The sequence below is a fragment of the Xyrauchen texanus genome, chromosome 30 (assembly GCF_025860055.1).
Source record: "Xyrauchen texanus isolate HMW12.3.18 chromosome 30, RBS_HiC_50CHRs, whole genome shotgun sequence".
Taxonomy (NCBI): domain Eukaryota; kingdom Metazoa; phylum Chordata; class Actinopteri; order Cypriniformes; family Catostomidae; genus Xyrauchen; species Xyrauchen texanus.
This window is the reverse complement of record NC_068305.1, coordinates 19,641,052-19,655,954: the sequence shown is the minus strand read 5'-3', so window position 1 is coordinate 19,655,954 and position 14,903 is coordinate 19,641,052. Positions and strand designations below refer to the sequence as shown.

Here is a 14,903-nt window from a genome sequence, read left to right as displayed (position 1 = left end):
CCCTGGAGCACTTGGGCCATATCTGAAAAAAAAAGAAGAAACTTTGACCATAATGTAAATCTGTTTGCAATGTTGGCCTGTATTTGGGACAAATTAAGATGTAAACAGAGTCACACCCTCTCATGACCAAATCTGATAGGCTATACTGTTTGGACTGATGACATCATTGTGTTGACTGCAAAAACTCAGAGGGGTTTAGAGATTTATGTATACAAATGTTCACAGTAGGTGGGGGATGGAACATCCCCATAGACACACAGCACATGATGTGAAAGGGAAATCCCTTTTCACTGATCTGAGATCAGATCTAAGATAACAGTCATAGATGGTGCCCAAATAAACTCAACAAAGCAGTGGCTTTCATAAACAGCATGGCCCCAGATCTCATAGACAAGGGTGCTGTTCACTTCAGTCTGAAACAATCTCTTCTGTTTCTTCACAGAACTGGAGGTGCTGTGAAACTGGACTGGTTAATAGTGCTCTCAAACTGGAAGAGATCAAAACAAGATTGAGGAGTCCACTGCCAGAGAAACTGGAAGAACTAAAGACACACAAGCAGCTCTCCAAGGTATTGCAAAGTATCTGACACTCAGCATGTTTATATTTACTTCAAAAGTTTGATTTCAGTCAGACCAAAACAATAATTTGCCTTTGTGAAATCTCATGTAAATCCTTTAGTCTGACTGAAATCACACCAGCTTGAGTTTTGCGATGTTGGACTAACAGAACTAAATAATACCTCCGTGATGTTGGCACCCCATATAGTTAAATAATCACCAAAACTATTCCATTCGTTTGTGCTGATTTGTGCTGCAAAAATAAACGTTTGTACTGGTTTGGTGTTCGAGATATTAGGCATTCTTTTTTGGGCTGTGTGACGTCACTCTCCACCCCATCTCGATCAAACCGGTGCTGGTCATTTGTGCTCGGTATGTGCCTGTTTGTGCCATTTAAAACAATTGTTTTAAACAACATTGTAACTATTTCCCTTCCTTAGATATAGCAAAAATATTTTCGGGAGTGGTGACGTCATTCTTCACCCCATGTTGTCTAAATCGCTTGAAACCGGTGTCATTTGTTTGTGCTCGATATGTGCCGGTTTGTGCCGTTAAAATGAACACTTTATCTATTTCCATTCCTTAGAAATAACAAATATGATTCGGGCTGTGACATCAATTTCCACCCCATGTCATCCAAAATGCTCCAAACTGGTGTCATTCGTTTGTGCTCGATGTTTGCTGTTGAAAAAAAAAAAAACCCTGTAACTGTGATTTTGTTTTTTTAAATATAACAAAAAAACTTTTTTTAAGAACAGCGACGTCATTGAATCTCCTGATCTCGCTCTTCACAAGCCGCCGCTCAACCACATCCCAACCACCAAATACCCCCTCCTCCTGACTCCGGCCAGGGTGCCATCTGGCTTGCGGACTGGTTTACTAAAGCTCATACTATAATTAAAATGGGGTGAACCCCGTGGAGGCTTGTGGGACCTCTCGAACTGCGAATAACAGGGGTTCAAGCCACTTATCCCAATTTCGAGCATTTTCATGCATGAACTTACGAATCATGTTTTTCAGGGTTTTATTAAACCGGTCGACCATGCCGTCCATTTGTTTCACACACTCGTCCAAATCTATTTAATACCCAATAATTCATACAGCTGGCGTAGTGTACGTGACATGAAATTAGTGCTTTGATCAGTGAGGATTTATTTCAGAACTCACACTTGGAGGATAATTCTGAAGAGTACCCCTGCAACACTAGGTGCTGAAATGTTGTGTAGAGGTACTGCTTCTGGATATTACGTTGCAGGGTCCACCAGAAATAACACAAAGCGTTGCCTGCTTGCCGTCCGCTCTAATGGCACGATGAGGTCCATACCAATTCTTTTGAAGGGGAACTTTATAAAAGAAAGCGGGCGCAAAGGCACACTTGGGGTGGCCTGTGGATTCACCAGCTGACATATTCTCAGCATGCCGCACACCAACTTCGAATATTCCCATGAATGCCCAGCCAATAGAAATGGGCCATTAGATGATTCAGTGACTTTTCCTGCCCTAAGTGACCCATCATTAGATTATAATGAGCCGTCTGGAATAACATTTCCTGATGGCTCTTCGATATCAACAAATAAGTTGTATCTTCTTTTGTCTGAGCGTCCTGCGTCTCTTGATACAACCTGTAGGATATGCGAGTGCAATGTCTGGATCAAGTTGTTGACCATCAATCACTCTCACTTTGTCAAAGTCATGCCTAAGTGTCTCGATTTCTTTCCGAAACATCAAAATCTGTACATTATTCTGAACTTTTGGCTACCAGTGTATATATACATGTGTATATACAGGTGCATAAAATTTATAATGTCTTGGAAACGTTTTTTTCATAATTTAATTCAAAAAGTGGAACTTTCATATATTCTAGGTTTATTAAACATAAAGTTAAATATTTCAAGCCTTTTTTGTTGTAATCTTGATGATTACGGCTTACAGCTCATGGAAATCAAAAATCCAGTATCTCAAAATATTTGAATAAAGAATTTATAATACAGAAATGTCGACCTTCTGAAAAGTATGTTAATTTATGCACTCAATGCTTGGTCGGGGCTCCTTTTGCACAAATTACTGCATCAATGCAGCGTGGCATGGAGGCAATCAGCCTGTGACACTGCTGTGGTGTTATGGAAGCCTAGGTTGCTTTGATAGCAGCCTTCAGCTCGACTGTATTGTTGGGTCTGGTGTCTCTCATTTTCATCTTGACAATACTACAAAGATTCTCTATGGGGTACAGGTCAGGTGAGTAGTGAAAAAGGAAATCAGCATCTCCATAAAGCTTGTCAGCATGAAGTGCTCTTAAATCTCCTGGTAGACGGCTGCATTGACTCTCGACTTGAGAAAATACAGTGGACTAACACCAGCAGATGACATGGCACCCCAATTCATCACTGACTGTGGAAAATTCACACTGGACTTCAAGCAACTTGGATTCTGTGCCTCTCCACTCTTCCTCCAGACTCTACCAAATTTCTTGAGGTGTGTGTGTGTGTGTGTGTGTGTGTGTGTGTGTGTGTGTGTGTGTGTGTGTGTGTGTGTATGTATATATATGTATACATACATGCATACACACGGTTGCAATCAAAATTATTCAACCCCTAAAGACAGTAAGGCAATATTTTCTGATGACCCAGAATTTTTTCAACATTTCATTTAAGTAATAAATGAGTAACAAGTCAAAGTCATAGTGTGAATATATAACCTAATATTTCTAATTAAGGACTTTTTAAAAATACATTCATGTCATTATTATTCAACCCCTAATGCATGTAACGGTTCCTTAAATATGTAAGGCAACACATGTAATTGTTTTAAAACAAAATTAAGCCATCACTTTACAATGAAATTTATATAATTAAAAAAAATGAAGTGTAGTGTTGTAAGCAAAAATGTATTTCTATACAAAAAATGCAATTAAAAATAGGCTGTCACAAAAGCTAAAAGACGAGATTATTTCATTACACAAGAAAGGCCATTGCTTAAAGTACATTTCCAAGGCACTTCAATTTCCAATAGACAAAGTTGACAGCACCATTCATACATTGTTAAAATATTGTACAACAGCAACCTTCTTGGGTGTGGAAGAAAGCAAAACTTCACCAAGGGAAATTTCCTTGAATATTCAAGAATTAGGAAAGACTTGTGGAGTCCTAGAAGAAGTATTTATTTTACGTATTACACTAAACTGAAAATTAGTTTTAGACCCATGGGTCAGCAGTATGTCTGGAGTGAGGAAGGCAAGGTGATGAGAACAACAACACCATCCCCACAGTCAAGCATGGAGGTGGGTCAGTCCTGTTATGGAGGTGTATTGCGGCTGCAGGAAATGGCTATCCTGACTATGTGACTGATGCCATGGATTCTTTCAGATATCAGGCCATTTTGGCTAAAATGTGATGCCTTCAGTGTATAAATTGAAGCTCTGTTATCACTGGGCTTTCCAGCAAGACAATAACACCAAGGATACATCCATGTTTTCCAAAATCTGGTTGAGATGAATTCTGCTGTATTTTGATGCTATCACACACCTGTTGATATAATCAATACTGCCTTAGAACAGAGTTAATAACAAAGACAATGTTTTTGAGGGTGTTGATTAAGCCATAAAGAGGAAGAGCCCTTATCTGCAGGTGTGGAAAGGGTGAAACTGATAAACAAAGGAAATAATGGTGTCCTTAACATGTTTGGCCTTTATCCCATCACCCCATGCCAGGCTACAATGGGATATCTCTGCCCTCCCCCCTGCTCTCCCTCCCTCTGAGCCCTCCTCTCTCCCCCTTTCCCCCACTCCGCCTCCTCCCCTCCCCCTTCCTGACCAGTGGGCCTTAATCCCGTGGACTGATGACAGGGACATATAGATAGGGAGAGCACTAGGGTTAGTGTGCAGCAGAGGAGGGGAGTTTAACTGGTGCTGGCTTCCGTGTTATGCAGGAGGACGAGGACTCGCTGGAGATTTGGGCTGAAGGACTGAAAGAGCTGACAACCATGAAGGCAGACATATCTCAGTACGTGCTGCCTGCAGACACCGCGCTGCTTCAGGGACAGGTGGAAGAACTTCACAGCCAATGGGAAGAACTGTGCCTGAAGGTGAGTGAGTGAGTGAGTGTGTTTAGGGGGGAAAGAGAGCAGTGAGTGAAAGTAGGAGGTGGAGAGGCATGGGGCTGTTGTCGAGGCAGCATTGAAAGGCACACAATGCTTTCACCACTGGGGCCTCGGCCCTTGGAAGTGGGGGAACTTAACTCGCACAGCCGCATGGCACAGAAAAAGAGAGGGAAATTAAGTCTATGTAAATGTAGAGGTAAATTTATACTTAATTAAAAGTTAACTCCTTACAAAGTGTCACAAGATCTTCAGACACAATGACAATAATGTTTTTGACATTAAATGTACAAGAAAAAGTCATTTCACCTGTTGGTTTGCCTTAATATTCTCACAACAAATTACATTCTTCAAATAATTTACTGTGAACCCAAAAGTATTTTGGACATTTAAGTGACACAAATGTCATTGCATTTCTTTGCAAAATAGCTCATAAAATTGAAGTTAGTTTGGAGACCAGCTCTTACATCATTTGTTTGTATATCACTTGGTTGGATATTGTGCATCTCATGCAATGATGTTTTCAAGTGTGACAAAGGTGCCCAAATACATTTTGGGACTGCTGTGTACTGTATGCTTTATTTTAAAACTTAAAGAAGAAAATTAAAGTTGTATTACAAAGGTCATGTACTGTATGAAGTCAGTTGCCCTCAAGTTCACACAGGAGCAGCTCATTATATTAATTATGGACATTTTCTACAAAGTTTGACCACCAAATTGTAAAAAAAAAAAACCGTTTGGTCTACATTTTGATCAATACATATATTATTTCATAATATGAAACCCAACAAATGTGTTTTGGTGAAATGTTTTGCTTGAAAAGTGTGTTTTGTGCTGTAGTTACTTTTATTTTTATATAATGCAAATACATATTTTTGAGTGTGGCTTACATGTCCAAAACCTATATGGGGTCACTTTATATGTTAATATACTAATATTATAAATTAATAAAGCATATTATAACATTAATAATATGTTAATGTGAATCTCAATAATTACTACTGTAAATATTTGAATAACTAGATATATGTACAGTAGCTAATTTTTTTATTATTTCTTCTCATGCACAGTTAGAACTAAGGGGTTTTCAGAGATTATGTTTATCGGGTGGCAAGTGCAGGTGTCCAGTCTCCATTAAGTAAAGGAGTTGAATGGCTCTCTGACGTTTGAATGGAGCTGCTCTTGTAACTGTAAACAGTCAGAGCAATTAAAACAGAAAGGCCACATTTAGGACAGATTATCGCATGGCCTACATCCAACCCTTGGACTTCTCACCAGATTACATGGGGAGCCTTGTTTAGTGAACTGTTTTTCTTCTTCTTTTTATGAAGTTGCTGTTGTGAGTTTGTTGTTGTTCCTTTATTTGAAACTCTGGCCAGAAGCCAGGGCAGAGCCAACGGGGTCATTCTAGATGTGCGTCAGTGTCTGCAGCCAACAGGTTGCAGGTGGACTCATTCCCTGGAATGAGTGACAGATGGCAAAGCTAGGCCTTGCACTGTTTTTTTTTTTTTTTTGGAAGTAGAGCTTTTGTGTTAAGAAGGAAACCTTATGGCTTGTGTTCTCAAGGGAATACATACATACATATTGTGTTTATCAACAAAGCCTTCATCATTAAATCACACTTGTGTTGCTCCAAACCAGTATGCTTTCTTTCTTTCATGGGACAAATAATATGAATTTTAGGTAAAATGACAGCCTCAGTCACCATTTACTTTCATTGTATGGAATAAAGATGCAATTAAATGGAATGGCAACGGAGACTGAGGAATTTTAAAACCATTAGCCACCACCTGATTATTACAGTGTCCGTAAAAGACTACAATTTATTAAAAAAAATACCGTAGTTGCATCTTTAAATTCTGACTGGATGAGCCATGTTGTAAAATACTATTAACACACATGTGACACCACACACTATAATCAATCCGCCAGGTTTAAATGCCTTACAATTGGGATAATGAACTAAATTACTTGGCAGAAGATTTTTTTTTCTAATAAATCTTAATTAAATATTTAACTCTTTATTAAACATTGGTGTCTTTTATTATCATATTGGCATATTAAAGGGATAGTTCACAGTAAAATTCTAATTAACTTATCATTTCATCCTCATGCCATGACTTTTTCTTCAGCAGAACACAAATGAAGATTTTTAGAAAAATATCTCTGCAGGTCCATACAACACAAGTGAATGGTGATCAGACCTTTTGTAGCCCCAAAAAATCACATAAAGGAAACAAAAATGTAATCTATATGACTCCAGTGTTTAAATCCATATCTACATAATCAATATTATAGGCACCACATGTGACTTTCAGAAGTGAAAGTGGAGATTTAGATAAAGACTTAAATTTGTATCTATTTCTCACCCAGAACTATAATATCGCTTCTGAAGATATGGGTTTAACAACTGGAGTTATATGGATTACTTTGTGATTTTTAGAGCTACAAGGTCTGATTGCTATTCACTTGTATTGTATGGACCTATACAGAGCTGAGATGGTCTTCTAAAAATCTTTGTTTGTGTTCTGCTGAAGAAGAAAAAACACATTTGTGATGCCATGAGGGAACTATCCCTTTAACAGAACAAGCCACACTTGTCTGAAGGTTACAGTGATTTGTACCACTAGAAAGGGGATTTTAGGTGTAAGAACACACTTTATTCATGGTACAATCACTGTAAAACATAGCCTTTGTTCTCTTACAGCCATAAGTGTGAAATTAATGGACCAAGGTAATGTATAGCCTTTACTTAGAAATGTAGTGTGGAAAATGCTGTTATTCTTCTCAAAATGGTTCATGCTAGCTCTTGCAATCTTAGGATGAAACGAACAGAAGGGAAGTACAAAGCATTGCCCATGTCCCCTGTTGTGTTTTGATGTTAGTACATACTAATAGACAAACCCCTTACTGACAGAAAGCAGTAAAGCTAAGGGGGCCTTGAAAGTTCTGCTCTGAACTCTTAGTTTAACAGTCCAGGAATCAATCTCACTGCATGAGACAAGTGTTTTGTTAAAAGCCTTTTATATATGGGACATTTGGGGCCTTCTGTAAGAGTTCAGCTTTTCTTGCATTGTGCTTGACTTTTAAAGAATAAAATTGAATAGTTGTAACCCGACACCTTTGGATTGAGTTATTTTGAAGTCTATACTCAGATTTGAATTAGGGCTGCAAACTATCCTGTCAGTTCAAGAGCACTTTTCAAACTTCAAAGAGTGCAAGTTCTTCTGTACCTTCTGTAGCTCTCAAGTGGACATATTGCCTCAAAAACTAGTCAAAGAAAAATGTTAAATTATTTTTTCAGTGTTGATAAATCAACAGATAATTAACTTGATAACAAAGTGCTAACAGAAGTTTTTTATTACTCTTTTAAGGTGAAGTGTGTCATTTCTGCTCTACTAGCGGCACCAAATGGAACTGCAAAAATGCGGACTGTTTTCGAACAGGTTTTCTTAACGCTCTCCGTGGCTGCCACTGCATAGTGATAGGAGGAAGTAGTTTAACATGGAAAAAAAGGACACACTTCACCTTTAATATCAGAGACAAAACATTTATAGCCTTTCAAACATTAGAACTTGAAGTGTTTTTTATATAATTGTTATTATTCTGCTGTTTTTATTTATATATTTATTTTTATTTTTTAGAAACTGTCATCTTTTTGCCCTACTGTGTACTGGTCGGTGCTGCACTTTGTCTATTGTCCTGTTCATTGTCAGAAATGTGTTGTACTGTCCCGTACTTTTTGCACATGTTTGCACGTGCACTTTATATAGATATACATAGGTATTTTATATAGGTATTTTATTTCGTTGTGTTGTCTCATGTGGTCCTGTGTTGGTCCTTTGTTGTTTTTATGTAGCACCATGGTGCTGGAGGAACGTTGTCTCGTTTTGCTGTGTACTGTACTAACTGTATATGGTTGAAACGACAATAAAAACCACTTGACTTGACTTGACTTTTATCATACTGAGTTGCATTTTAACCCTCTCCTCTTTCTCTGGGATGTAGGTGTCACTTCGCAAACAGGAGATAGCTGATCGCCTGAACGCCTGGATCATTTTCAATAATAAGAACATGGAGCTTTGTGATTGGCTGACACAGATGGAGAAAAAAGTGGCACACAGAGGCGAAAGCCTTAGTATTGAGGAAATGGTGGAGAAACTTAAAAAGGTAGTGTCACTGGTTAGATTTTTACCCTTAAACAGACCAGGATGTCATTTTTGATTTAAAGGAATATTCTGGGTTCAATACAAGTTAAGCTGAATCGACAGCATTTGTGGCATATGTTGATTATCATGCAAATTAATTTCGACTTGTCCTTTTTTAAGAAAAGAAAATCTCTTGGTTACAGTGATTCACTTACAATGGAAGTAAATGGGACCAATCAGTCAACTTTAAAATACTCACTGTTTCAAAATTATAGCCACAAGACTTAATATGCATGTTAACATGATTTTAGTGTGCTAAAATTGCTCACTAGCTTTTCTGTGTAAAGTTATATCCAATTTTACAACTTTGTTGCTATGACAACATAACTCTATAAAAACCCTCTAATCCTGGTAAACTATTTAACAACTTAAAGCCCCAAAATATACTTTGATTTTGACATGGATGCTTCGCATATGCGTACAGTCCAATGCGAGCCTTTCAAAGTGAACTCCATCTGACTGTGCGCACACACGCAGGAGGATGCAGCATGTGTGCTACGACTGCAATAGGACACCAGACTATTCTTCTTCAGAAGTTTAGGCCTGTAAATTTGTATTTATATTCCTTCAGACAGTTATACAAATGCAGGTATCTCCTGACCTCTTCATACACAGGCTCTTGACGTGCACATCTACTGTTATTTACCGGCGATTGCATCCTCTAGTGCTTCTTTGTTACAGCAACGGCTTAAATGTGGGTTGCCACCTTAGGTACAACTAATTTGTGCAAATAATTCAAGGCACATTCGCATTCTGAGTGTTCAAAGACGAGCAGTTAGAAAAATCGGGCTGTGCGCGTTCAGTGCTCAGGCACTCTGCTGTTGACAAAATTTGCATCTCGCGTCCTGAATGCGGATGCTCAGCTGTACAGTATTTTAATGTTTTTATTTTTGCGGGGGGCATAATGACTAGTTAAGACTTAAGGTAGGTTTCAGAAAAAGACATCCTATTGGTCTGCTCATATGGGCATTTGTCAGTGAGTTTAGTCTTGTACGTTTGTAAGAAGCTTAAGAAGGTCAGTAATATGATATTGTATGGTATATTAATCTATGAAGGATTAAAGCAGTCTCAAATGAGCAGCATGCTTAAGCGTTCCCAAGGGAGGCCCCACAGATTTTACATTTTACTGAGGCTACATTTTATCCACTGGTATAATATTTATCATAGTTGTCCACTTTTTGCTTTGACAGCATGCATTTGAACTGGCATGGACTCCACAAGTTTGTTCGAAACCTGATGATCCATGTTATCTCAGCATGATCTTAGAAAGTTCCCAAAAGCATCCTGTGTGCTTTAATGCAATGCAATTTTAGATGCAGTGAAATGTAGCCTTTTTCCCCTCAAATGTTTACATAATCTAAAAAGGGGATTTCAGTGATAACATTGGTATCCATTCTCCCAGACATAATGCAGGTCAGTTTCAACTAGTTCATAGGAATTCTTCCTCAAAAAGCATTAATAAAGATTAGCTCTAATCTTTCTTACTGTATGTACTGTAGAATTGAGGGCAGAGAGCTGAAACACATAACTGCGTGTTAATTTGTTTACCTCTTTGTTCCTACTCAACAATGGCCTCGTATATGCATCTCTCTCACTCTCAAACAGTGCAACGTCAAACACTCTGCAGTCATTAGCACATAATTTACCGCTGAGGTTTCAGAGATTTTCAGGCCACGTCACTAATGATCACACACCATAAGGGTGCCCATTGTCTCTCAACAACATTGTTACTGCAGCAAAATCTAGAGACCTGCTGATCAAAGTGAGACTGACCAAAGAAATCAAAACAGGTGAACCTTCTAAAACAGCAGAGAAACTATTAAAGGCTAGAGAAAGAGAAAATTGAGGCGGCTGAGGGGTCAGTGTGAACAATTGTTCCAACCTAATACAAATTGAGGAGATGTTTGTCCTGAGAAAAAGTGCTCCGTTATTAAAGAGGGGCCATGCTGAGAGAAAGGACATGGTTTGGACAGCTGTCAGATCCATCCAGAGACGAAGTGCCGTTAGTTTGTTTTGTTTGTGCTGGATGTGTTAATGAGTAAAGCACATGAGAGGCCCTGCCAGGTTATACTGCTGCTTATTGTGCCTCTCTCTCTCTTCAGGACTGCATGGAGGAGCTTAACCTCTTCAGTGAGAACAAGAGCCACCTCAACCAGCTGGGAGAGCAGCTCCTATTAGCCAGCGACAAAACGAAAGAGGCAGAGATCAACGGGGCCTTACGTGATGTCAACGATCGCTGGCAGCACCTGTTTGACCACATTGAAGCCAGGTGAGCAAAAAACAAGGACAGAACATGTGCAGGATTATCACTGATAAATTAGCCCCTCTGGCCTGTATTGAAAAGATTTTGAGGAATAATTGGGCATTATTGGCAAAAAAATAATTATACAAATCACATAGTGACGTATGCTGAGCCCTGGGGGTTATAAAACACAGTCGCTCAGCACTCTTCTTCTTTCGCTTTCTCGCCTGGTTGAGATAGGTTGTTTTGGTTAAGTGATATATTGCGCTGTCAAGTGCAGCTTACAAGAGCAGCGAGATATCGTCCTCACAAGCTGTGTCAGCGTGCATCTATGCCACTTCAACGGAAGTTTTGGCGAGTTTCATTCCTTTTGTGTCGGTAACACTCAGTGCCTCTTGGTGCAATCCGGTGGCTGGTGTTTTCCGCACTATAAGTTAACGGTCTCCCGTTGACATTATCATCATCCATTCAGTTGTTCTGAGTGTTTTTCCTCGAACTTCTGTGATTTTTTTTTTTGTGGTTCAATTCATCGGCCTTTTTAGATATATTATCTCTTTTTCGTGAGATATTTCTTGCCATTACCTGTCGGTTCACCCAGAGGAATCATATAACTATTATTTTCCTTGCCTGTCTTGTGCTTCATCACCATCATTCTGCTTGACTTAAACCTTACGGTTTCCCACTGACTTGTAAGCTGTGACCTAATAATCTCCTCCCGCACGACGGTCATGACATCTGCGCGTCGTGTTTGGGTGTTCAACATCTGAGAGAGGCTCTCTGCAGTCTTTTACCTATGTCGAAATGGTGGCTCCGTCTTGTTGAATTAGACCCTAATTCAACTGTGAAACGCGGGCAGTTGGATGTAGCCCCTTCTCGAACTCCAAAGCGCAGGGTGTCTGCGGCAGCCGGCTCTCCCCTCCCATCAAAGATGAGGGCCACATCGCGAAGTGATGAACATTTGCGTGTCGAGGAAAATTCACTTTCTTAGACTGTTTCTGTGCTTTCTTCAGAGATGGCGGAGCTGAAATGCCTGCTTCACTCGCTTCAGCCTGTCACATCAGCTACACCTGTGAAGATGACTCAGGATGATGAAAATGTTCAGAATCATGGAGGTGGGGAAGAGTCTCACGATTCCCCTTGTTTTTCACATTATTCTAACTTGGATGTGCTTTCTACGATTGCTTCGGATGAATTTTTTTATGATCATGGGAATGCTGTGGATGTTGTGGCACGACCATCACATCAGGATGTTTTCGCTGGTTATCCAGCAGCGGAGGGGTCTAGTGGGGGGTCAGTTCAGTCATCTGGTCCCAGTCCACCTAAATGGCGCTCAAAGATTGCTCGAACGTTAGCATCTATGGTTGAAGCAGATTCCATCAGTGTGAGTCGTGCTCCGGAAATAGAGCAGCCCGTTGCAGCTTTGGTGGTGTCTCCTGACGAGGCTCTACGAGGGAATGAGCGATGTCCCTGTGCACAATGTGGTCGTACAGATTCATTGTTAAAAAAGGCATACGAGTCTGTAGCCTTCATAACTCATGCAGAAAACACAATCTGTCAGTTACTTCTTGCTGCCACTAGTTCGCTAGAACCAGCAAATGTTGATCCCGCGATTTCACAGTTTCTGCAAACGGCTCTTTTGGCAATGGGCCATGTAACCCGCAAGCTGGGTAGTTTTGCAGCTACGCTGCCAAATGTGGCTTGCCCATGCATGGCTACCTGAGGACTGTAAGAGGACTGTAAGAAAACTTTGAGAGATCTTCCATTCGTTACCGGGCATCTTTTTGGACCTAATGTTCCAGAACTGTTGGAAAAGAGGGTAAAGCTGTCTAAGGCCACTCGTCAAAGGTGCAGCACTACCCTACCTTTAGGATGCCAGCAGTTCAGACCCGACATTGCTATGCCACACCGGAGCAATGTTTCCGCCTGCACGCTACACCTCAGTCACAGCCCCCTCAAAGTTCTTGTGTTACTGAGTTTTTCGGCCACCTCATTTTCCAGGAGGACCCCGTCAGTGTCCCCCCACGACAACTAAAAGTCACACACATAAAGCCTGCGACACTCAGGCCGGCGGTTGATTGTTTTTCAATAGAACAGATAGAGTACTGGAGGAACAACCCAGCAGACCTTCGGGTTTTGACGACTCTAAGCAGGGGATTTACTCTACAGTTTCGATGCTGGCCTCCCAGATTTTCAAGAATCGTTCCTACGGTTGTCAGAGACGCAGTTTGTTCAATGGCCCTCTCTCTGGAAATTCTGATTTGTCGACATTACATCATCATGGTAACAAAGTTTTAAAATTGGCAATAACTTTACACAGAAAAGGTTAGTAAGTGATTTTATCACACTGAAATCATGTTAACACTTATTGTTTACATCTTGTGGCTATACTTTTGAAACTGTGAGTATTTTACATATTGGCCCCATTTAATTGCATTGGAAGTGCCTCACTGGAATCCCAAATTTGTGACTATTTTATAGAAAGGAGGGGCAAGTCGATTTTAGTTTTTGTGGTAATCGATATTAAGGCGCAAATGCTGTCGATTCAGCTTAACTTGTATTGAACTCGGAATATTCCTTTAAGTAAAAAGTGGCACAGCTTGATTTTAGATTTTCCCTTTTTATTTATTTATTTATTTATTTTAACCTTAGTACTGTTGAAAGAGGTGAGTCTTCAGCTTGTGTGTCCCATGTACTCAGTCATATCTTTAGCATTTGATACATGTTGTTTTTCTTGGACAGTGCCTTTGATAGTTAAGGTACCAACAGCTGTAAAATGCTCTAGTAATCATTCAGTCTATTGGAAATGTGTCCATTTAAGTATATTCATCATGTAATGGCCCTGAGCAGGCCAATTATAAGCTAAAAAGTATTTATTTTAGTTGTTTTTTTTTTCTTCATTCTTTTCTGTGACATCACTGGACTCTCATGTAATTGGTCAGTCCTTTGGTGTGACGTGCTCTTAAGCAGACAGATGGTGCTAATACTGGAAACGGGGGGAATTAACGTAGCCCTTACTAGTGTCATTAGTTTCGGCTTTGCCATATGGCTTGTTCAGGCTTCTGTAGCCTGTCATAGCCCCTCTCTATATCTCCAGTATGGTGGAGGGGGTGGTGGTGGAGGGCAGTGGTCTGTCACCTCACATTAGCGCTAATGAACAGGGGCACAATGGGGCTAGGGGGACAGTTTGTACCCAGGCACGCTATAATCACAGTTGGCCATCTGCAGGTATGGTTGCTCAGGCGGATTGAGAGACCATGCAGTCAGTGCTCAGTGAAACAGCACAATGAGTAGAGGTCGATCTATATATATATATATATTGAATTTACTGATTAATCTGGCCCGATAGTTGGGTTTTTTTTTAGCTATAGCATTGACAGAGAAAAGAAAAGGTATAGACTATGTGTACAATACACAGTACAATATATCAGTCATTTAAGACAACCAAAGATGGTTTGATGATTAATTTGTTTATAACTAATCGCTGCACTGGAGAATGGCATTGTTGACAAGGTGGAGAAGGCACTAACATTAGCTGTTTGGAAGCTGCTTACCTTTTCTCTTAAGGCGCTGTTTTGAAAAAAAAGAAAAGTCAGATTTAATATGAAAATAAAATAAGAAATATTGTCTGTAGGTATGATGAATACGTTCTCTATTTGGCTTTGTAAGGCAGTGTATTATGTTAGTGCTGAAAAACAAACACATTTCACCAGTAATATTTGAATTAATATTTTCATTCATTTCAGATGGCAAAGGCTTTGATGAAGGTACCAGTGTGAGAGAAATGTATTAAAGTATAACCATGGA

The 14,903-nt window shown here is 39.8% G+C and overlaps 1 protein-coding gene across 1 annotated transcript in view; it reads left to right on the top strand.

Annotated features, from left to right (window-relative positions):
• The window catches only part of LOC127623910 (nesprin-2-like), a 108,881-nt gene that overhangs the window by 75,135 nt on the left and 18,843 nt on the right, over nt 1–14,903 (top strand). The window contains exons 59-62 of the mRNA XM_052098501.1: nt 443–568; nt 4,482–4,637; nt 8,658–8,819; nt 10,960–11,126. Coding sequence (XP_051954461.1) covers nt 443–568; nt 4,482–4,637; nt 8,658–8,819; nt 10,960–11,126 — 611 coding nt within the window. The remainder of the gene's footprint in view (nt 1–442; nt 569–4,481; nt 4,638–8,657; nt 8,820–10,959; nt 11,127–14,903) is intronic.